This window comes from Pelobates fuscus, chromosome 3, assembly GCF_036172605.1.
Source record: "Pelobates fuscus isolate aPelFus1 chromosome 3, aPelFus1.pri, whole genome shotgun sequence".
Classification (NCBI taxonomy): domain Eukaryota; kingdom Metazoa; phylum Chordata; class Amphibia; order Anura; family Pelobatidae; genus Pelobates; species Pelobates fuscus.
The window spans coordinates 10,188,129-10,211,808 of record NC_086319.1 but is presented as its reverse complement, the minus strand read 5'-3'; the positions used below and the strand labels follow the sequence as shown (position 1 = coordinate 10,211,808).

Sequence of the window (23,680 nt, the reverse complement as noted above, 5' to 3'; positions counted from 1 at the left end):
ATTTTGGTGCTTTTTTGCTCTACGCAGACTTTGTGTTTTGGTTCATTCAGAGAATCCATTCTGAGCTGTGATTTGCTGGCACTGGTTGCGGGTTACATTTCTCTTTATTTTTTTCCTATGATTACTTTGCGCCCTACATTGAGTTTACCAGAAGCGAATAGCTATTCTTGTAAAGGCCTGACCTGCAGTTCAGAGACAGATATAAACATGTCACTGGTTTATGGTGGAGAATTTACCTCAATAAACATTCTGTGTTGCTGTTATCGGTGTTTTATATGTGCTGTGGTCAGACTGTTACATTTTACTTGTTCTAATAAGCCGTCCTGAGGACTGTTTGTTCATGTTGCATCAATATGGCGTTTACGTATGAGGTGCAGGAATTTTGTGTCTTCCGCCAGCAGTAATCAGGACTACACTTCTTTCTTTTTCAGTTGGCGCGTCATTATAAAATACTGCAACAAATGCTAAAACCGGGGAACGATCCAGAAGGGGGAGACGAAGCCCTGAATTACTACGCCAATCATACTGCGCAGATAGAGGTAATGGTCTTCGCATGAATATAGTAACGTAACATGTTACTTTATAAGCCATAACTGGCCTGGCCCAGTCCTTCATGAATATAGTAACGTAACATGTTACTTTATAAGCCATAACTGGTCTGGCCCAGTCCTTTTAATTAGATCATAAATATAAACAATGCAAATAAGTTAAATGAACAAATACCTCATTTGCTGCGTGGGCCAAGACATTGCTGGGGTTTTGAGTGACCCTTCTGTTGTTTTCAATGGGAGCCGTTCCAAATAGGCCTTTATAAAATATGTCGCTCAGCATTGCCAAGTAGTTTTATTCATGAAAATATTCCATAACCTTTAGTGGCAAAACCCTACAGTATAGCCGCGATAATGCAGGTAAACTTTTTACACCACACTTTAGTGCTATAAACTAAAATTAAAGCTAATTTCAAGCACCATAACCACTATAACTGTACAATGACCTGCCACCCCCTCATTGTAAGTAGTCACATTGTTTTAGAGATCACCGAAGCACTCTGCCCTGAGTTAAGGCCTGTAGTGCCGGCTAGATCCTTGGCCGATTGTTCCTTTAATATATCCAACTAAATATGATGATAAATCACATATTGCATTGCCAGTGATCATTGACAGGTATGGAAAATATAAGTTCTAGACAGGGTAGTGGATACCTGGAAGAGCCTTCCCGTCTGTGGGCAGTTGTATTTACAATAAACCATTTTAAAATGCTGAAGATTTGCCAATGTTTTTTTCAGATTGTTCGGCACGATCGTACCATGGAGCAGATCGTGTTCCCAGTGCCAAATATCTGCGAATTTCTTACCAAGGAAACCATGTGTAGAGTATTCAACAGCACAGAGCGGGACGAACAGGGCAGCAAAGTCAACCATTTCTTCCAGCAGACAGAGGACATGTACAACGAGATGACCTGGCAGCACAAAATCCGACGTAAGAAAATCATTAAACAACCTGTGATAAGTCACAGCTCATCGTGGTTTCCTACCGGTGGCATGCCACAACAGATCGGTCACACTCGCAGTATACTCACCCTTACCCCAGATTATATCTCTTCTGCCCCGACTAGACCTACTAGCCCCACCTTCTTAACTGGGTGGTCTACAAGGTTAGACGCAAAATGGTGCAGGGACCTCCTGTTATGTTACCTGGGGTAATGGTAACTCACTAGTTGGACGGTTCTGTTACAGATCATTAAGGTATTTATGGGTTTACAGGCAGACAGAAGCCTATTTAGGAGGTAGAATCTGGCTGGGGTACTACTTTTGTTATTGGCTTGGCAGTTACAAGTAAATATCCAGCAAATCTCAGCTGCAGTGACATTGAGAGTTTTTTAGGGCATAAGGGAGCTTAATGGTGGTGGTGCTTGGGACCAATTATACCAGGCGGGTGGTTGCCCTATTGGCTTCTGGGTATACATATAGACTTCCTCATAATTTTGCGGCATAATTCCTTGGCCTATTACTTTTGCCGTAGGCTATGGCCATTAGAGTCGGGGGATGGTTTCTTTAATATGTCTAAGGGGGTAGGAACTGCTACCAAACAGGATTCTATAGCATGCTCGGTGCTGTGCAGAGGGTTGAGGCAAAAAGAGGTTAGGTTAAAAGTGTCAGGATCCCGTGGGCGGCTGTAAGGGGAGGCTGCAATCTGCTTGCAGCACTCACCCTCAGTTCTTCGACGCCCACGGTCTCCCTTTCCCCTACCTGTTGGCGAGCGGCGTCCTCACAGCCCAGGGCGGCGCTCGCATCCTCCTTCTCGTCTCCCAGCGGCAGCATGTATAACGCTGCACGCTGGGAGACCGCGCATTCATATAAACGCCGGGGTCAGCCACGTGACCCGGCGTTAAAGTCACAGCACTACAATCACAGTGGGAGGTATAGATATCTCCCACGTGTGGTTGTTAATTCTGATTGGAAATTATCCAATCAGAATTAAACACAGGATTTATATACTTACCTTTCCTGTCTCTCAGTGCCCTGTTGTGGTCTTTGCTTGCTAGTATTGCTACTGAAACTTGTGCTTCTGGTTACGTACTCTCTGGCTCGTTTATCTGACTTTGTGACTTTCTCCTACCCTTTGACCTTGGCTTGTTTCTCGTTATTCTGTCTTCTGGTTCCCCTTACTCGGCTTGTCTCCTAACGATTCTTTGTGTGCTTAGCCCGGCCACTCTAAGGTCCGGTACAGCGCCTTTTCTCTGTGTGTGTTAGCGTGTTTGGTTCCCCGAATCGTGACAAAAAGCTTCTACTGTCTGCATCCATATGTTCCCTTGAACTTACTTTGGGTTATTTATCCACAACAACCATTGTGGCAGTCACAGCAGATCCGCCACTCTCTGACCGTGGTGTCCCTCCTTGTGGCATGTCACAGCAGATCCGTCACTCTCTGACCGTGGTGTCCCTCCATGGTGTTATATCTTTTTCTTTACCCATTATTTTAACACATTGCTCATATTCAACATGTAAATATTACATCACATCATTTAATGTTATAAAGCTCTACTTAATAATTCCTTCGAGAATGACCAGGATAGCTAGGACTTCAATATATCACGTTGCCAGTCTGCTCTTGTTAGGCTATATTATACCTTATATTGTGTTCAGGGGGTAAGATAAAAAATAAAAAGAAATGATGTCTGTTGTATCTTACACAGCCATTCCTTCATCCTTTTCCTATCTGTTGATATTATTCCCATTTCAATCTTTAACTGACATACCAGATGTTCTTTAACGAAGTCCCAAAATGGAACCTTAGAGTATCTCCAGTTTCTTTTTTTTTTTTTTTTTTGACATTCTTTATTTGTAGTTTTTCATCATACAAGTATATTGGAAAGTGAACATCTTTAACTTAGCGGATAATACAGTAATACTTCACTTTAGTCTCCAAACAGGCGTACATATTTACGACAGCAGTCAGTAATAATCGCATACATGGACATTGGTTCGGTCAAAGTAAATAGTTACTGCAATGAGATACATACGTATGACAGTAATACAATAACATGACATGGATAGGCTTACGTAGGGACTTCCCGGCCCAGGCCGGCGTCCTGGTTCTTAGGTGGTCCTACAGTATCCTGACTGTTATGATTTAGTTAAGGTAGGCCACGTATCGCAATGTAAGAGTTTCATTTCCCAACAGCCCGATTAAACTTCTCTTCAAGCTATGTGCGGGTGCTAGTTAGAGCTCTAGGCGGGAACAATAGTAGGCACTTCGGTAAGCAGGCGGGTTTTGTCTAATTTGGCATGTCCCCGTACTCGCAAGTTGAAGTTGCGGGCGGAGACAGCGGGGGTGTCATACCTGGTTGGGTGTCATTGTGTCCCCCAATCTGCGTGGGCGTATTCACTATTGATCCCATCTATCGTGTGTTGTATCGAATAACTTCAACGTCTGCATCCCCTGTCTAGTATGAGCCGTGTCATGACTGTTCACGATTGTTTCCCTGCTGTACTGTCGTAGCGGTCGCTAGCGTTAGGTGTTCATTACTAACCCTCCTTCTATCTCCCCCCATGTCTGTAATTGCTAAGGACGATGGCAGTGTGAATGTGGTTGACTTTTTTGAGTTCGTGTGGGAAGTCAGGGTCCAGGGATAGGTGGGTTGTCTTTACGGCCTACGTTCGTGTTATCCTCTACCTAATCCCATTCAGTTGTAAGTCAGGTGTTTGCCCGCTCCCTTCCTGATCCGAGAGGGTCTATCAGGATGGCAAGTGCGATGTAGGTCCGTGTATGTTTGCTATCAGGTGCCTGGGTTATGGTGGGATGGGGCGTGTTTGGCGGTGTTTGGCAGCATCATGCGGTGGTTGTGAGTGTGTGTCTGATGCTTGCCTATGTCTCATTGTTCTGTCAGTGTCCGTTTTCCTGTCATGGTGTGGGTGCTGGTAGCCCCTGTCAGTCTCCGTTAGTTGTAGTCGAACCAGGGCAGTCCCTTCGTCAGGGGTCCCTGCTTATGCCAGTGCGTGGTTGTGTTTTCTAAGGGTATCCTATGTATCTCGTCCAGCCTCACTAGTCGTTGAAGTCGCTTGTGATGTCTACATTGTGTCCGTCCCTCTTTTCACCTGTCGAGCACCTGTCCGTGGTCATGGTCCGTCTGACGTCAAACTGTCCTGGGTAGGGAAGAAGGAATAAGGAGAAGCGTGGGGGAGTCCCGTCGTAGGTGAGGTCAGTCGGGTGTAATAGAGTCATTGAGTGCAAGTCAACCCGTCGGGATCTCTCGTGCGGCGGCACTGGTGTCCCCGTCCCCTTCCGTGTTGGCCTCCGCTGCTCTCCTAGAAATATAGTCCATCCATGGGAACCACGTCCGGGCGCAGTTGTCCGAGCGGCCTTGCAGGGATGCCGTCATCATTTCCATGTCATATATGGATTCCACTCTGGTTATCCATTGTTGGTACGTGGGCACTGCCGGGCTCTTCCACATCGTTGGAATGAGCGTTTTCGCCGCCGTCAGCAGGTGTATAACAAGACCTTTCTTGTATACTTTTGTCGGCGTAGTCGTGTGATTTAGCAGCATAGGTAACGGCTGAAAGGGGACCTCCGTTCCCGTGATGTCTTTGATTGTTCTTTGCACCATTCGCCAGTATGGTATGATGTGCGTGCACTTCCACCATATGTGTATCCCTGTCCCGTCCTCTGCGCCACATCTCCAACATACACTCGAGATCGAATCATGCACATGGCGAAGAACGTCCGGTGTTCTGTACCAATGCGTCAGGATTTTGTAATTACATTCTTGGTATTTGGTGCAGATAGTCCCTTTGTGCGTTAGTTGGAAAATTTTTCCCCAGTCTTCTTCCGTGAGTTCTACCTCTGCATCTCTTTCCCACTTTTCCGTGAATCCTAGGGGTGTTTTGCCACCATTGCTTTGGAGCAATGTGTATAAGGTCGAGACCCCATGTGAAAGGTGGTGCCTTGCCGCACAAAGCTTCTCCAAGTGGGACAGTGGGCGATGTAGGTGGTGTTTGCCCGCCACCGAAGTAACATAGTGTTTAACCTGGTGGTATCGGAATTCGTCCAGCCCGCTAGGTCTACGGTCATCTAACAATACCGCTATCGGTTTCAAAGTCGGTCCAATACACCACTGATTAATGTATACCCAGTCTTGTGCACCTAGGTTCCGCAGGTCGGACGGGTTAAGCCCCCCTGCCAGTTTCGGGTTGTTGGTGATGGGCGTTAGTGGGTTGGGAGATGTCGTGAGGTTTCTGTTATAGCGCACACTGCACCAAACCCGCAGCGTCGCATCTATCATTGGGTTACCTGTGCGCAGTTCCCCAAGGGAAGCGCCTCCAAGCCATAATTGTGCAGGGATCTTGCCTCTGGCCTGTTGTATTTCAATGTGAACCCATTGCTTTGTGCTCGGGCTGGCATGCCAGTCGACCAATCTATGGAGGTGGGTAGCTTGATAGTATGTAACGATGGACGGCAGTCCCGCTCCCCCCTCGGTTTTTGGGCGTTCCAGTGTGGACCTTCTTATACGTGAAGGTTTGTGATTCCAGACAAACTGTCGTATGGTGGTCGACACCGATTGAAAAAAGCTCCTTGGGATTGCTGTCGGCAACGTCTGGAAGAGGTACAGAATGCGAGGTAAGACATTCATTTTTACGGCGTTTATCCTCCCAAACCACGAGACGTAAAGGGCCGTCCACCTTTTGATATCTTGTTGTATGGTTGCCAAAAGGGGCGCGAAGTTAAGTTGGTATATGTCCTTTGTGTCTTCTGGCAGCCAGATGCCGAGGTAGCGCAGTTTGGTGGTGCATATTTTGAATGGGAATTGCGTTTGAAGGTGACGTCTAAGCGCCTGGTCCCTGGTGAGAGGCAGAGCCTCAGATTTGTACAGGTTGAGCTTCAAATTGGATATTTCACCGTAAATACGAAATGCTTCCAGGAGATTCGGTGTCGAGATTCTCGGCTGTTCTAGGAAGAAGAGCATATCGTCGGCGTACGCCGCCACTCTATGCTCCTTCCCCCCTATGTGGTGTCCCGTGATCCCCCCGTGTTGCCGGACTGCTTCCAGAAAGGGTTCGAGTGTAAGGGCGAACAGTAGAGGGGACAGGGGACATCCCTGCCTCGTGCCGTTGCTGATGTCAAATGAATCTGTCAACACTCCGTTGACCCTTATGCGTGCTGAGGGTGCGGTGTATAGCGCCGCAACCCAAGTTCGCAGGCGCGGCCCGAATCCCATGTGGTCCAGGGTAGCGGCCATATAATGCCAGTCCACTCTATCGAACGCCTTTTCGGCGTCGGTAGAGAGGAGCACCATGTCTCGTTTGCTTGCTGCCGCGTTGTGTATGATGTTAAGGGCCCGGATGGTATTGTCCCTTGCTTCTCTCCCTGGGATGAACCCGACTTGATCCGCGTGTACCAAGTCCGGGAGTGTCTGTGCCACCCTGGCAGCCATGGCCTTGGCGAAAAGTTTTACGTCCGCGTTAAGCAACGAAATCGGCCGGTAGCTGGAACAGTTGGTCGGGTCTTTCCCTTCCTTCGGCAGGATCGCGATCGTTGCCCTCAGGGAATCTTTAGGAAAACATCCCCCGTCTTGAATGGAATTGAGTCCCAGTAAAAGTCTGGGCAGGAGGATGTCTTTAAACGTTCGAAGGTATGTAACTGGAAGACCATCGGGTCCAGGGGCTTTGTGCGGTTTAGTCGCCTTCAGTGCTCCCGCCAGTTCCTCAACTGACATGGGTTGCTCCAGGACGGCCGTTTGTTCTGGGGTCAGTTTGCGTGTGACATGTTCCTCTAAGTATGCTGCGATCCGCACCCGCTGGAGTTGTTCCTCATGCCCTTTTTTAGCCTGCGTTTGGGCATATAATGCCGCGTAGTATTCGCGGAAGGCTGATAGAATGCCCTCTGGAAGCTGTGTAACGGTCCCAGTTTTTGTGTGTATCTTGTGGACGTGCCGGGAGCTCCGTTTTTCTTGTAGCATCTTCGCTAGTAGTTTCCCACTTTTATTCGAGTGCTCGTAAAAATACCTAGACGACTTCCTTGCCGTGTGAATCAGACCCTGCGATAGGATATCCCTGAGCTCTCTACGGGCCTCCGTGAGACGGAGGTAAGTGCAATCGTCCAGGGAGACCTTATGGGTCTGTTCCAGATCGGCAATTCTGCTCGTTAGATCGGCAATTTGCGCCATCCTCTGCCGTTTTCGTCTAGTGCTCGCAGTGATGAGGTGTCCCCGTATCACGCACTTATGGGCTTCCCATATTGTCAGGGGTTGCATATCTGGGCTGTCGTTCGTTTCAAAGTAATCGGTCAAAGTTTGGGACATCGCAGTGGTGAATTCCAGGTCACCCAGCAAAGATTCATTCAGCTTCCACTGCCTCTCTCGTGGTTTAAAGAGAGGCGAGCGAGTGCGAATCTGTACCGGCGCATGGTCCGAGTGGTCCATGATGTCGATGTCTGCACCGAGCAGCAAGTTGAGGTACTCTTGGGCTATAAAGAAATAGTCAATGCGACTATAATGCGAGTGCACAGAAGAATAATGGGTGTAGTCTCGGCCCTCAGGATGGAACGCCCTCCAGCAGTCCACTAATCCCAGTCTACGTAGGGAACGTTGTGCTGCTCTCAAGCAGTGCGAGGGGATCGAGCTTTGGCCCCTAGACGTATCCCGTAATGGGTCCAGTGGCATGTTTAGGTCTCCTGCCATGATCAGTAAGCCTTCCCTGAACCTCTCCAGCTTGGCCAGTGTTCGGCTAAGGAAAGAGTGTTGTTTCCTGTTTGGGCCATAGAGGCAGGCGAAGGTGTATACATGATCAGCTATTGTGCCTTTCAGGAAGAGATATCTCCCATTCGGGTCCGCCTGAGATTGTGTGCATTGGAACGGGACAGTGTGTGAGAACAGAATCGCCACCCCGGCCCTTTTTGCGTCGGGGTGGTTCGCGTAGTAGCCTAATGGGAAGCGTTGATTTTCCAATTTTGGTGCGTTCCCACCTTTGAGGTGGGTTTCTTGGAGGAAGGCTATTGATGCCTTGGCGTGCCATAGTCGGCGGCGCAGGTGAGCCCGTTTTTCCGGGGTGTTGAGTCCCTGGACATTATTGGACCAATATTTCAATTGAGCTGGGATAAACCCTCGTGCGGCGGTCATTCCACTGGGGAAGCAAGGGGCGGGGAACGACCTACCCGCCGCCGCACCAGAAAGTTACTGGGGTAAGAGTTGTCGGGGAAGTGGGTTCTAGGGGTTGGGGCGGTCCGGTGTCCAGTCAGTCCCGTGTGTGGGTTTCTCGTTAGTGTGACAACGACCCTGTACCGGTTTGTTGTGGATCCTATGGGTCGGCAGTCAGCCCTACCTGGTTCCCCGGTAGTATTTACAAATGGGTCAGTCTCAGTGAGGTCGAGTCCGTCGTAACCAATGGAGTGATTCGGTCTATATGTCCTCCTACTTCTACCGTCTCCTACGGCTCCCAACCTGATGTAGGCTTCTATGTGCGTAGCGTAGTGAACTGTTTGAACTGGAGTGCGGGGCAAGTTCGTGTCCCTCCGGTCTCCCGTGTAGCCACAGAGTCTTCCGTGAGCCCTGCCCTGTGTGTGCGTGGGGGATATTCCCCACTTCCCTTATGTCAAGATCTCCCCCTTCGTGTGTTATCTGTGGGGTTGTGAGTTGTTCGTTATGTCAGCACAATTTGGGGTCCCTGTGCCCATTTATTGTGTATCCTGTGGGGTGTTGTAAGGTGTGCCAGGCTCGTCCTGTGCGTTATGGCTAAGGGGCCCTTCTACTAGCATGCCCATGCGGGTTTCTCCGGCCTGTGTATTAGGTTGGGGGGGTGCGTTATCGCATCAGTTGTATTGTGCGTGTGTACGGCAGCCATGTGTGCAGTAAGGTGCGACTTGCACCATTGGTAATTGCGTGCAGATTAGCATCCGTGCTTGCATAACTACCCCTAACGTGGTTACTATGTGGCTTCAGGACAAACATGTGGGCCCAGAAACATAATGATCTACTTTATCATGCATGGCTAAGGGGCCTTTCTATCAGCGTGCCCATGCGGATTTCTCCGGCTAGAGTATTAGATTGGGGAGGTGCATAGTCGCATCAGTTGCATAGTGCGTGCGCACGGTTGCCACGTGTGCAGTAAGGTGCGATTTCAACCGTTGGCATTTGTGTGCAGATTGGCATCCGTGCGAACATAGCTACCCCTAACGTGTATACTATGTGGCTTCGTAACAAACATGTGGGCCTATAAACATAATGTACAACTTCAACATGTCTAAACGATGGTATAATAAAAGAAAAAACATTGTGTTGCACAGCATCCCCCCAAATCAGATCCGTATCCCAACATACAGCCCAGTAACCCCCCTCCATTAAGCCCCCGTCCTCCCATGCCCTCCCGGTACCCCCCACACCGCCCCCCCCTGAAACAGGCTGTGGTCCATCAGGTGTCCATCGATCGAGGTCGCTTACAGGGGACCACCCTTCGCAATGTGTCCGATTACCATTAGATGAGTCCATCCACTGCTTCCCTGCATACCCCCAGAAAGGGCCCAACCCTCCCAACCTGGCTGGGGACCCCCATGTTAGTTCCAGTTTCTTAACACCTTACCATCAATATATGTATAACTAGTGCAGAGAATTGACCAAAGATTTGATACATATTTAGATGCAGCAAAAAGACACTCGGGAATAAATCTGTCTTGATATTAGTCAGCTTCTTTATTTTAATGGCAATCATACTCCAGAAAAGAACCATTGACCCACACTCCCACCAGATATGCATCATCTCTCCATTATGAGAATCACATCTCCAACATCTGTCGGAAATATTTTTAAATGCATTTTTGCCAGTCTACTTGGAGTTAAGTACCATCTATTCATGATCTTGTACTGTACCTCGGATACATTGAGACAATGTATATTCTTTGAAACAATAGCTATGGATCTTTCCAATCATCGTAACTTATATTCGTATGTATATCTTTTTCCCATTTATCTCTTTCATATCGATCAGGACATCTTGGCACCATTTTCTTTATAGTGTTTCTATTTTTATTTTTTTCCAGTTTTACTTGTTTATTTGATTTATCTTTAAGTAAATGGCCATTAAGATAACCCTTTACCCTTGCATATGTGAAAATCTCTTTACTATCAATATTATATTCCATATTTAAAGAATTAAAGTATTTAATTTGACCATTTTCTACTATATCGTCAAATTCCTTAACACCAAGATTAATCCATTTCTGTATATTTAAGTCCATCATGTTACTATTTAATTATCATATAGGAAGACTTGTGATTATTTTATCTTACACATCTAGATCCTTTCTAAGCTTGTTCTATATAGTTAATATATTATTTCAAATTTGAGTATTAGAGTTAAAACTATACCTATATTTTTTTTATCTCCATTTGTCCGGAGTAAGGTACGTAATTCCTCCTTCTGCTTCCCTTTGTTATATAGAAAGTGTTCAATTTTTTTACTATATTTGGTTCTTTGCAGTGTCAGTTTGGGTAATAATTGCTTGTGCAATGTTACACGCTTTCCATGTTTGTTGTAACTGTGGAATTCCCAAGCCCCCTTAGTTGATCTTTAGCACCAATCGATTTGAGCTTATCCGTGGGCGTTTCCCTGCCCAAATGAACTTATTGAAAATCGATTGGACCAGGGACAACCAACTTTCTGGACAGTGTAGAGGTACCATGCGGAATAGATAAACCCACTTTGGATATATGTATGCTTTTATCATATTCATTTCCCCCCACCATGATAACTCCACACTCTTCCATTTTCTGAGTGTTTTGCTCGTATATTTCAACAAGTTTAACAAATTGTGTTCCATCATTCTAGTTGACTCATTAGTAATTTCTATACCCAAGCACCCGAGAGAATTCCTAGTACAGTCACAACCAAATTTTTCAGATAATTCCTTTTTTACTGTTTGTGATAAGTTAAACGGGAGTGTTATAGATTTATTTAAATTCAGTTCATATCCTGAGTATAATGAAAACTTACTTATGATGTCCATCAACTCTTCCAAGGATATGAGAGGGTCACTCAACGTGAGTATCACGTCATCTGCATGCATTGTTACATAGCTGAAAAGAGACTTGCGTCCATCAAGTTCAGACTTCCTCACATTTGTTTTTTGCTGTTGATCCAAAAAAAGGCAAAAAAACCCAGTTTGAAGCACAATTTTGCAACAAGCTAGGAAAAAAATTCCTTCTTGACCCCAGAATGGCAGTCAGATTTACCCTTGGATCAAGCAGTTATTACCCTACATTGAAAGATTATATCTTTGAATATTCTGTTTTTGCAAGCCTTAGATGAAATCTTCTTTCTTCCAGTCTAAACGCATGGCCTCGTGTCCTATGTAAATTCCGGTTTGTGAATAGATTTCCACACAATGGTTTGTATTGTAAGTTTTATTGACTCTCCTGAAACCTCTACTCCTTTAATAGAATCGTTATGTCTTATTATACTCGCCAGTGGTTCTATTGTCATTAAATATAGTAGGGGGGAGAGTGGGCTCCCCTGCATTGTGCCATTTTTCATGGATCTCTTTTGGGCACTCGCTCGTGTGCGGTCGGTCTAAACCAAGCATGTCAAACTCGCGGCCCTCGGGCTGCATGCGGCCCACAATGGACATCTTTGCAGGCCGGCAAGCCGCAAGTGCATGCTTAGTGTTAAAGCAGAGTAGGCACCTGCTTTCTCCACGTTGCAGGTGCCTACTCTGCTAAAAGTTACCCGGCCGGGGCGGTGAGGTGTAAGAGCTATCCTGCTTTACTCATTGGATTGGGAGAGGTCTGCCCACTGGAAGCTGGATCCTGGACTTGGGTCCAGGGTGGGTGGAGGACAGCAAGACCTCAACCAAGCTGTAATACTGACTGTGTGGTTTACGGTGGTTATGGTGTCTGGTGGAGCTCTCTTATTATTGGCAATCACAGCAGATCGGTCACTATCTGACCCCAGTGTCTTATTGGTGGCAGTCACAGCTGATTGGTCACTCTCTGACCCTGGTGTCTTATTGGTGGCAGTCACAGCAGATCGGTCACTCTCTGACCCTGGTGTCTTATTGGTGACAGTCACAGCAGATCAGTCACTCTCTGACCCTGGTGTCTTATTGGCGGCAGTCACAGCAGATCGGTCACTAACTGACCCTGGTGTCTTATTGGCGGCAGTCACAGCAGATCGGTCACTCTCTGACCCCAGTGTCTTATTGGCGACAGTCACAGCAGATCGGTCACTCTCTGATCCCGGTGTCTTATTGGTGGCAGTCACAGCAGATCGGTCACTCTCTGACCCCGGCAGTCAATGCAGATCGGTCACTCTCTGACCCCGGTGTCTTATTGGCGGCAGTCACAGCAGATTGGTCACTCTCTGACCCTGGTGTCTTATTGGCGGCAGCCACAGCAGATCGGTCACTCTCTGACCCTGGTGTCTTATTGGCGGCAGTCACAGCAGATCGGTCACTCTCTGACCCCGGTGTCTTATTGGTGACAGTCACAGCAGATCGGTCACTCTCTGACCCCGGTGTCTTATTGGTGACAGTCACAGCAGATCGGTCACTCTCTGACCCCGGTGTCTTATTGGTGGCAGTCACAGCAAATCGGTCACTCTCTGACCCTGGTGTCTTATTGGTGGCAGTCACAGCAGATCGGTCACTCTCTGACCCTGGTGTCTTATTGCTGGCAGTCACAGCAGATCGGTCGCTCTCTGACCCCGGTGTCTTATTGGCGGCAGTGACAGCAGATCGGTCACTCTCTGACCCCGGTTTCTTATTGGTGGCAGTCACAGCAGATCGGTCACTCTCTGACCCCGGTGTCTTATTGGCGGCAGTGACAGCAGATCGGTCACTCTCTGACCCCGGTGTCTTATTGGTGGCAGTCACAGCAGATCGGTCACTCTGTGACCCCGGTGTCTTATTGGCGGCAGTGACAGCAGATCGGTCACTCTCTGACCCCGGTGTCTTATTGGTGGCAGTCACAGCAGATCGGTCACTCTCTGACCCCGGTGTCTTATTGGTGGCAGTCACAGCAGATCGGTCACTCTGTGACCCCGGTGTCTTATTGGCGGCAGTGACTGCAGATCGGTCACTCTCTGACCCCGGTGTCTTATTGGTGGCAGTCACAGCAGATCGGTCACTCTCTGACCCCGGTGTCTTATTGGTGGCAGTCACAGCAGATCGGTCACTCTCTGACCCCGGTGTCTTATTGGCGGCAGTGACTGCAGATCGGTCACTCTCTGACCCCGGTGTCTTATTGGCGGCAGTGACTGCAGATCGGTCACTCTCTGACCCCGGTGTCTTATTGGTGGCAGTCACAGCAGATCGGTCACTCTCTGACCCCGGTGTCTTATTGGTGGCAGTCACAGCAGATCGGTCACTCTGTGACCCCGGTGTCTTATTGGCGGCAGTGACTGCAGATCGGTCACTCTCTGACCCCGGTGTCTTATTGGTGGCAGTCACAGCAGATCGGTCACTCTCTGACCCTGGTGTCTTATTGGCGGCAGTGACAGCAGATCGGTCACTCTCTGACCCCGGTGTCTTATTGGTGGCAGTCACAGCAGATCGGTCACTCTGTGACCCCGGTGTCTTATTGGCGGCAGTGACAGCAGATCGGTCACTCTCTGACCCTGGTGTCTTATTGGCGGCAGTGACAGCAGATCGGTCACTCTCTGACCCCGGTGTCTTATTGGTGGCAGTCACAGCAGATCGGTCACTCTGTGACCCCGGTGTCTTATTGGCGGCAGTGACAGCAGATCGGTCACTCTCTGACCCCGGTGTCTTATTGGTGGCAGTCACAGCAGATCGGTCACTCTCTGACCCCGGTGTCTTATTGGCGGCAGTGACAGCAGATCGGTCACTCTCTGACCCCGGTGTCTTATTGGTGGCAGTCACAGCAGATCGGTCACTCTGTGACCCCGGTGTCTTATTGGCGGCAGTGACAGCAGATCGGTCACTCTCTGACCCCGGTGTCTTATTGGTAGCAGTCACAGCAGATCGGTCACTCTCTGACCCCGGTGTCTTATTGGCGGCAGTGACAGCAGATCGGTCACTCTCTGACCCCGGTGTCTTATTGGCGGCAGTGACAGCAGATCGGTCACTCTCTGACCCCGGTGTCTTATTGGCGGCAGTGACAGCAGATCGGTCACTCTCTGACCCCGGTGTCTTATTGGCGGCAGTGACAGCAGATCGGTCAGTCATACCTTTCCCTGAGACCGTTATTAAAACATTTTGACTTCATTAGTGATTCCAAGAGGGTTATTTACTAAGATGGAGATAGTGACATGGGATTTAGGTTAAACTGGTAAAATAAAGGTTTCCCTAATCAGGTATTTTTGTTTATAATTTGAAATTCCATTACCAGTTCTCCACAATTTCCAATTTAGTGAGTAGTTCCTCTTGTTTGAAAGTGAAACTATTCATTAAATACCTTTATTACGCAAATCTCGGGTCTTGACTGTTTGTCCCTCGCATAGCTGAAAGCCGTTTCTGTCATTAATCACAGCTTGAATGCGAACGATGCAGTCTGTGCTTTGTACATATTGTACCTTTTAATATTTGATTACTTAATCAGATCTCTTTAGCTTTCCTTTCACAAACGTGCAGGACTCCCTGACAAGGTTTGTAAAACGCTGGCTTCCCAACAATATGTGGCCGCGCACAGCATTTCCTCGCTGCTGGAATGTGCGTCAGGCTGTACATAATTTAAACCTTGTTAGCAAGAAAACATTACCTCTCTCCTATTCATTTATTACAAGTGATATTGATGCGGGCTGGTATCAGAACAGTCAGAGCGTCTGTATTCAGAGACCCTGGAGACGGGATATGTCTCACTCTGATTCTCAGCACCGCTAAAGATTAATGACCAGGATATAATATGGAAGACGTTCTTGCTCCAGATGTACAGTACAGTCCAAATACCGGGGCTTTATCAAGATCGTTATTAGAAATGAAACACAATTTAAATGAAAGATGACGGCTTAAAACCATTATCTGCATTCTCCTAAACATGTGCCACATTTAGGGGTTTTGAAAGCACGTCTGTAGCTGCACGTACAACAGGGCCACATACAGTGAGGGGGGAAAGTATTTGATCCCCTGCTGATTTTGAACGTTTGCCCAGTGACAAAGAAATGGTTAGTCTATAATTTTAATGGTAGGTGTATTTTAACAGACAGAAGAGAGACAGAATAACAAAAAAAAATCCTGAAAAACGCATATCAAAAAAGTTATAAATTGATTTGCATGTCAACGAGTGAAATAATTACACCCCGAACATGCATTTCTAAGCAGTGTTGGTGTCGTAAGGACAATGATTTATACATAATGCAGATTAAGGAAGAGCTCACAAAAATAATACAGTTTTAACATTTTACACGGCTACTTAAAATCACCTCTGCAAACAAATACGGGGATCCTACACTAATTCTAACCTGGTAATTTAACAATGTTAATCAGCTGTCCTACAAACATTTTTGCGAGGATTTGATATAGAAGTCTGCACACATTTTATCACTTTCCAACCCAGCCTTACAATATAGAGATCCAGTAAAGTTATGGATGGTATAGCGGAATTTGAAAAACATTTCTGTGTATTTTATTTATTATTATTGCCATTTATATAGCGCCAACAGATTCCGTAGCGCTTTACAATATTATGAGAGGGGGGATTTAACTATAAATTTATGTTTCCACTATTCACGTCTGGTTCTGGAAGTTTTTTTGACCTGGTGATAAAGTGGTGCTGTGGCTCCCATATAATTCTGCTTTAGCACATTAGTAAATATATGAGCGATTACTTAATCTGATACTGTGTTCAGAGAGTCTTTATAATGCTGATCTTTTCAAAAACTCTGCCTGAACAGGAAGAATCCCTCCATATTTAACTGCTCACTCTGCATATTAATAGCCAAAGCCGTTTCCTTAAATTAAATGTTCCCGGCCGCACACTAACTGCCCTATTACTGGACTTAAAACACAAATTCTCCATTAACGCAGATCCTGACATTCATTCCTGCCACTCAATTAGTGAACGCAGGCATAACGAGAGGCACATACTCTAATTCGCAATCCTACCCTCCCGATGGGTAGTATTAAAATTCTCACTCAGACTTCCTAATGATAATAATAACCATTTTCTTTGTCATTTTCGACACTTAATCATGCAGAAGATAAGATTGTAAATACTTCTGTATTTGCAAATAATAATTATCCTTTGACCCAGTAAAAAGCCCGCTATGCCCTGCATAAGTAAAAAGCACAGACAAATTAGTCTGAATTACAAATATTTCAAAAAAAATCTGCCACAATAAATGTACAATGTGTCGGGTGTTCCACGTTTATATCTCGATATACACTTCATTCAGTTCATTAAACGTACAGTGAATGCTTTTTGTATACTACCATTCTGACACGTACTGCCGTCCAGACCCCCCGACCCCTGCAATGAATAGAAACAATGTATCAAAGTAGACACTCATCTCAAGTCAGTTAAATTGTGTGTATGTGCATCTGAAATAATGTCATTGCTTGCGAATACCAAATTTCTCCTCCGTTAAAGGGAATCTCTCATATCATTCCTCACAGATAACACATTTCTAATTTCTTATAGAGAACCGTTATTATTTATAAAGCGCCAACAAGTGGTACAGCGCAGTTCAGTAGGTGGCCTGACAATGAGACATGTTAGGTGTACACAAACAGAAGGTGTTGATGGCCCTGATCATTTCTAATGGGAGTCGGGGGAAATGGCACAGGAGATAAGATTACAATGTGTTTCATGTATGGGACCATGAAGGTTTAGATTACTTGATGACCCCGTTGCAGGGAGAAGGTGGGTTAATGAGGTGTTGGGAGAGAAAGTGGATAACAGTTTAATTGATCTGCTTTCGTGAAGAAGTTAGTTTTTAGTGATTTTTGAAGGGATGCAGACGGGTTGAGAGTCTAGTGGAGCTGGAAAGGGATTTCCAAAGGTTTCCTTATAGATAGACCAAATATATTCTCTCTAATAATGAACCTTTTCTATTATTTTGCAGATAATCAAGCTCTCATTTCTTTTAGGGAACAGTTCTTATATCTTTCCTGGCAAATAAACAAACTATCTTCTTACATATAGAAGCCTCTCTCACACCTTTGTTTTCAGAAAAGCCAAATCTCTCGTTCCTTTGTATCATTCTTTTCAGATAACCTAGATCCTGCATTTCTAATGGGGACCTCCTATCTTACTTGCAGTTAACCCATGTCTCCCCTTTGTTACAGGGAACCCCACACTGTTTTGGTTCTCCCGGCACATCTCTCTCTGGGGGAGCATTTCGTTCAACCTTGCCGTGTTCATTAACCTGGGTGTGGCGCTCTTCTACCCATTCGGAGACGATGGAGATGAAGGTAAGGTGTTGTGTTCCGGTCACATCAAACTGGAGTCAGTTACAATAAATTGAGAGATCCAGTATTGCTGGGTTCTGGGACTCTGGGTATTAATGTTTCTCCTTCAGGGAGAGATCCAGTATTGCTGGGTTCTGGGACTCTGGGTATTAATGTTTCTGCTTCAGGGAGAGATCCAGTATTGCTGGGTTCTGGGACTCTGGGTATTAATGTTTCTCCTTCAGGGATAGATCCAGTATTGCTGGGTTCTGGGACTCTGGGTATTAATGTTTCTCCTTCAGGGAGAGATCCAGTATTGCTGGGTTCTGGGACTCTGGGTATTAATGTTTCTCCTTCAGGGAGAGATTCAGTATTGCTGGGTTCTGGGACTCTGGGTATTAATGTTTCTGCTTCAGGGAGAGATCCAGTATTGCTGGGTTCTGGGATTCTGGGTATTAATGTTTCTCCTTCAGGGATAGATCCAGTATTGCTGGGTTCTGGGATTCTGGGTATTAATGTTTCTCCTTCAGGGAGAGATCCAGTATTGCTGGGTTCTGGGACTCTGGGTATTAATGTTTCTCCTTCAGGGAGAGATTCAGTATTGCTGGGTTCTGGGACTCTGGGTATTAATGTTTCTCCTTCAGGGAGAGATCCAGTATTGCTGGGTTCTGGGACTCTGGGTATTAATGTTTCTCCTTCAGGGAGAGATTCAGTATTGCTGGGTTCTGGGACTCTGGGTATTAATGTTTCTCCTTCAGGGAGAGATCCAGTATTGCTGGGTTCTGGGACTCTGGGTATTAATGTTTCTCCTTCAGGGAGAGATTCAGTATTGCTGGGTTCTGGGACTCTGGGTATTAATGTTTCTCCTTCAGGGAGAGATCCAGTATTGCTGGGTTCTGGGACTCTGGGTATTAATGTTTCTCCTTCAGGGAGAGATCCAGTATTGCTGGGTTCTGGGACTCTGGGTATTAATGTTTCTCCTTCAGGGAGAGATCCAGTATTGCTGGGTTCTGGGACTCTGGGTATTAATGTTTCTCCTTCAGGGAGAGATCCAGTATTGCTGGGTTCTGGGACTCTGGGTATTAATGTTTCTCCTTCAGGGAGAGATCCAGTATTGCTGGGTTCTGGGACTCTGGGTATTAATGTTTCTGCTTCAGGGAGAGATCCAGTATTGCTGGGTTCTGGGACTCTGGGTATTAATGTTTCTCCTTCAGGGAGAGATCCAGTATTGCTGGGTTCTGGGACTCTGGGTATTAATGTTTCTCCTTCAGGGAGAGATCCAGTATTGCTGGGTTCTGGGATTCTGGGTATTAATGTTTCTCCTTCAGGGAGAGATTCAGTATTGCTGGGTTCTGGGACTCTGGGTATTAATGTTTCTGCTTCAGGGAGAGATCCAGTATTGCTGGGTTCTGGGACTCTGGGTATTAATGTTTCTCCTTCAGGGATAGATCCAGTATTGCTGGGTTCTGGGACTCTGGGTATTAATGTTTCTCCTTCAGGGAGAGATCCAGTATTGCTGGGTTCTGGGACTCTGGGTATTAATGTTTCTGCTTCAGGGAGAGATTCAGTATTGCTGGGTTCTGGGACTCTGGGTATTAATGTTTCTCCTTCAGGGAGAGATCCAGTATTGCTGGGTTCTGGGACTCTGGGTATTAATGTTTCTCCTTCAGGGATAGATCCAGTATTGCTGGGTTCTGGGACTCTGGGTATTAATGTTTCTCCTTCAGGGAGAGATCCAGTATTGCTGGGTTCTGGGACTCTGGGTATTAATGTTTCTCCTTCAGGGAGAGATCCAGTATTGCTGGGTTCTGGGACTCTGGGTATTAATGTTTCTCCTTCAGGGAGAGATCCAGTATTGCTGGGTTCTGGGACTCTGGGTATTAATGTTTCTCCTTCAGGGAGAGATCCGGTATTGCTGGGTTCTGGGACTCTGGGTATTAATGTTTCTCCTTCAGGGAGAGATCCAGTATTGCTGGGTTCTGGGACTCTGGGTATTAATGTTTCTCCTTCAGGGAGAGATCCAGTATTGCTGGGTTCTGGGACTCTGGGTATTAATGTTTCTCCTTCAGGGAGAGATCCAGTATTGCTGGGTTCTGGGACTCTGGGTATTAATGTTTCTCCTTCAGGGAGAGATCCAGTATTGCTGGGTTCTGGGACTCTGGGTATTAATGTTTCTCCTTCAGGGAGAGATCCAGTATTGCTGGGTTCTGGGACTCTGGGTATTAATGTTTCTGCTTCAGGGAGAGATCCAGTATTGCTGGGTTCTGGGACTCTGGGTATTAATGTTTCTCCTTCAGGGAGAGATCCAGTATTGCTGGGTTCTGGGACTCTGGGTATTAATGTTTCTCCTTCAGGGAGAGATCCAGTATTGCTGGGTTCTGGGATTCTGGGTATTAATGTTTCTCCTTCAGGGAGAGATTCAGTATTGCTGGGTTCTGGGACTCTGGGTATTAATGTTTCTGCTTCAGGGAGAGATCCAGTATTGCTGGGTTCTGGGACTCTGGGTATTAATGTTTCTCCTTCAGGGAGAGATCCAGTATTGCTGGGTTCTGGGACTCTGGGTATTAATGTTTCTCCTTCAGGGAGAGATCCAGTATTGCTGGGTTCTGGGACTCTGGGTATTAATGTTTCTGCTTCAGGGAGAGATTCAGTATTGCTGGGTTCTGGGACTCTGGGTATTAATGTTTCTCCTTCAGGGAGAGATCCAGTATTGCTGGGTTCTGGGACTCTGGGTATTAATGTTTCTCCTTCAGGGATAGATCCAGTATTGCTGGGTTCTGGGACTCTGGGTATTAATGTTTCTCCTTCAGGGAGAGATCCAGTATTGCTGGGTTCTGGGACTCTGGGTATTAATGTTTCTCCTTCAGGGAGAGATCCAGTATTGCTGGGTTCTGGGACTCTGGGTATTAATGTTTCTCCTTCAGGGAGAGATCCAGTATTGCTGGGTTCTGGGACTCTGGGTATTAATGTTTCTCCTTCAGGGAGAGATCCGGTATTGCTGGGTTCTGGGACTCTGGGTATTAATGTTTCTCCTTCAGGGAGAGATCCAGTATTGCTGGGTTCTGGGACTCTGGGTATTAATGTTTCTCCTTCAGGGAGAGATCCAGTATTGCTGGGTTCTGGGACTCTGGGTATTAATGTTTCTCCTTCAGGGATAGATCCAGTATTGCTGGGTTCTGGGACTCTGGGTATTAATGTTTCTCCTTCAGGGAGAGATTCAGTATTGCTGGGTTCTGGGACTCTGGGTATTAATGTTTCTCCTTCAGGGAGAGATCCGGTATTGCTGGGTTCTGGGACTCTGGGTATTAATGTTTCTCCTTCAGGGAGAGATCCGGTATTGCTGGGTTCTGGGACTCTGGGTATTAATGTTTCTCCTTCAGGGAGAGATCCAGTATTGCTGGGTTCTGGGACTCTGGGTATTAATGTTTCTCCTTCAGGGAGAGATTCAGTATTGCTGGGTTCTGGGACTCTGGGTATTAATGTTTCTCCTTCAGGGAGAGATCCAGTATTGCTGGGTTCTGGGACTCTGGATATTAATGTTTCTGCTTCAGGGATAGATCCAGTATTGCTGGGTTCTGGGACTCTGGGTATTAATGTTTCTCCTTCAGGGAGAGATCCAGTATTGCTGGGTTCTGGGACTCTGGGTATTAATGTTTCTCCTTCAGGGAGAGATTCAGTATTGCTGGGTTCTGGGACTCTGGGTATTAATGTTTCTCCTTCAGGGAGAGATCCAGTATTGCTGGGTTCTGGGACTCTGGATATTAATGTTTCTGCTTCAGGGAGAGATCCAGTATTGCTGGGTTCTGGGACTCTGGGTATTAATGTTTCTCCTTCAGGGAGAGATCCAGTATTGCTGGGTTCTGGGACTCTGGGTATTAATGTTTCTCCTTCAGGGAGAGATCCAGTATTGCTGGGTTCTGGGACTCTGGGTATTAATGTTTCTCCTTCAGGGAGAGATCCAGTATTGCTGGGTTCTGGGACTCTGGGTATTAATGTTTCTCCTTCAGGGATAGATCCAGTATTGCTGGGTTCTGGGACTCTGGGTATTAATGTTTCTCCTTCAGGGATAGATCCAGTATTGCTGGGTTCTGGGACTCTGGGTATTAATGTTTCTCCTTCAGGGATAGATCCAGTATTGCTGGGTTCTGGGACTCTGGGTATTAATGTTTCTCCTTCAGGGAGAGATCCAGTATTGCTGGGTTCTGGGACTCTGGGTATTAATGTTTCTCCTTCAGGGAGAGATTCGGTATTGCTGGGTTCTGGGACTCTGGGTATTAATGTTTCTCCTTCAGGGAGAGATCCGGTATTGCTGGGTTCTGGGACTCTGGGTATTAATGTTTCTCCTTCAGGGAGAGATCCGGTATTGCTGGGTTCTGGGACTCTGGGTATTAATGTTTCTCCTTCAGGGAGAGATCCAGTATTGCTGGGTTCTGGGACTCTGGGTATTAATGTTTCTCCTTCAGGGAGAGATTCAGTATTGCTGGGTTCTGGGACTCTGGGTATTAATGTTTCTCCTTCAGGGAGAGATCCAGTATTGCTGGGTTCTGGGACTCTGGATATTAATGTTTCTGCTTCAGGGATAGATCCAGTATTGCTGGGTTCTGGGACTCTGGGTATTAATGTTTCTCCTTCAGGGAGAGATCCAGTATTGCTGGGTTCTGGGACTCTGGGTATTAATGTTTCTCCTTCAGGGAGAGATTCAGTATTGCTGGGTTCTGGGACTCTGGGTATTAATGTTTCTCCTTCAGGGAGAGATCCAGTATTGCTGGGTTCTGGGACTCTGGATATTAATGTTTCTGCTTCAGGGAGAGATCCAGTATTGCTGGGTTCTGGGACTCTGGGTATTAATGTTTCTCCTTCAGGGAGAGATCCAGTATTGCTGGGTTCTGGGACTCTGGGTATTAATGTTTCTCCTTCAGGGATAGATCCAGTATTGCTGGGTTCTGGGACTCTGGGTATTAATGTTTCTCCTTCAGGGAGAGATCCAGTATTGCTGGGTTCTGGGACTCTGGGTATTAATGTTTCTCCTTCAGGGAGAGATCCAGTATTGCTGGGTTCTGGGACTCTGGGTATTAATGTTTCTCCTTCAGGGAGAGATCCAGTATTGCTGGGTTCTGGGACTCTGGGTATTAATGTTTCTCCTTCAGGGAGAGATCCAGTATTGCTGGGTTCTGGGACTCTGGGTATTAATGTTTCTCCTTCAGGGAGAGATCCGGTATTGCTGGGTTCTGGGACTCTGGGTATTAATGTTTCTGCTTCAGGGAGAGATTCAGTATTGCTGGGTTCTGGGACTCTGGGTATTAATGTTTCTCCTTCAGGGAGAGATCCAGTATTGCTGGGTTCTGGGACTCTGGGTATTAATGTTTCTCCTTCAGGGATAGATCCAGTATTGCTGGGTTCTGGGACTCTGGGTATTAATGTTTCTCCTTCAGGGAGAGATCCAGTATTGCTGGGTTCTGGGACTCTGGGTATTAATGTTTCTCCTTCAGGGAGAGATTCAGTATTGCTGGGTTCTGGGACTCTGGGTATTAATGTTTCTCCTTCAGGGATAGATCCAGTATTGCTGGGTTCTGGGACTCTGGGTATTAATGTTTCTCCTTCAGGGATAGATCCAGTATTGCTGGGTTCTGGGACTCTGGGTATTAATGTTTCTCCTTCAGGGAGAGATCCAGTATTGCTGGGTCTGGGACTCTGGGTATTAATGTTTCTCCTTCAGGGAGAGATTCAGTATTGCTGGGTTCTGGGACTCTGGGTATTAATGTTTCTCCTTCAGGGAGAGATCCAGTATTGCTGGGTTCTGGGACTCTGGGTATTAATGTTTCTCCTTCAGGGAGAGATCCAGTATTGCT

At 46.6% G+C, this 23,680-nt stretch overlaps 1 protein-coding gene across 1 annotated transcript in view; it reads left to right on the top strand.

Annotated features, from left to right (window-relative positions):
* The window catches only part of ITPR2 (inositol 1,4,5-trisphosphate receptor type 2), a 327,302-nt gene that overhangs the window by 251,489 nt on the left and 52,133 nt on the right, over positions 1-23,680 (top strand). Inside the window, exons 46-48 of the mRNA XM_063446689.1 lie at positions 432-539; positions 1,286-1,478; positions 17,730-17,855. Of these exons, the coding sequence (XP_063302759.1) occupies positions 432-539; positions 1,286-1,478; positions 17,730-17,855 (427 nt within the window). The remainder of the gene's footprint in view (positions 1-431; positions 540-1,285; positions 1,479-17,729; positions 17,856-23,680) is intronic.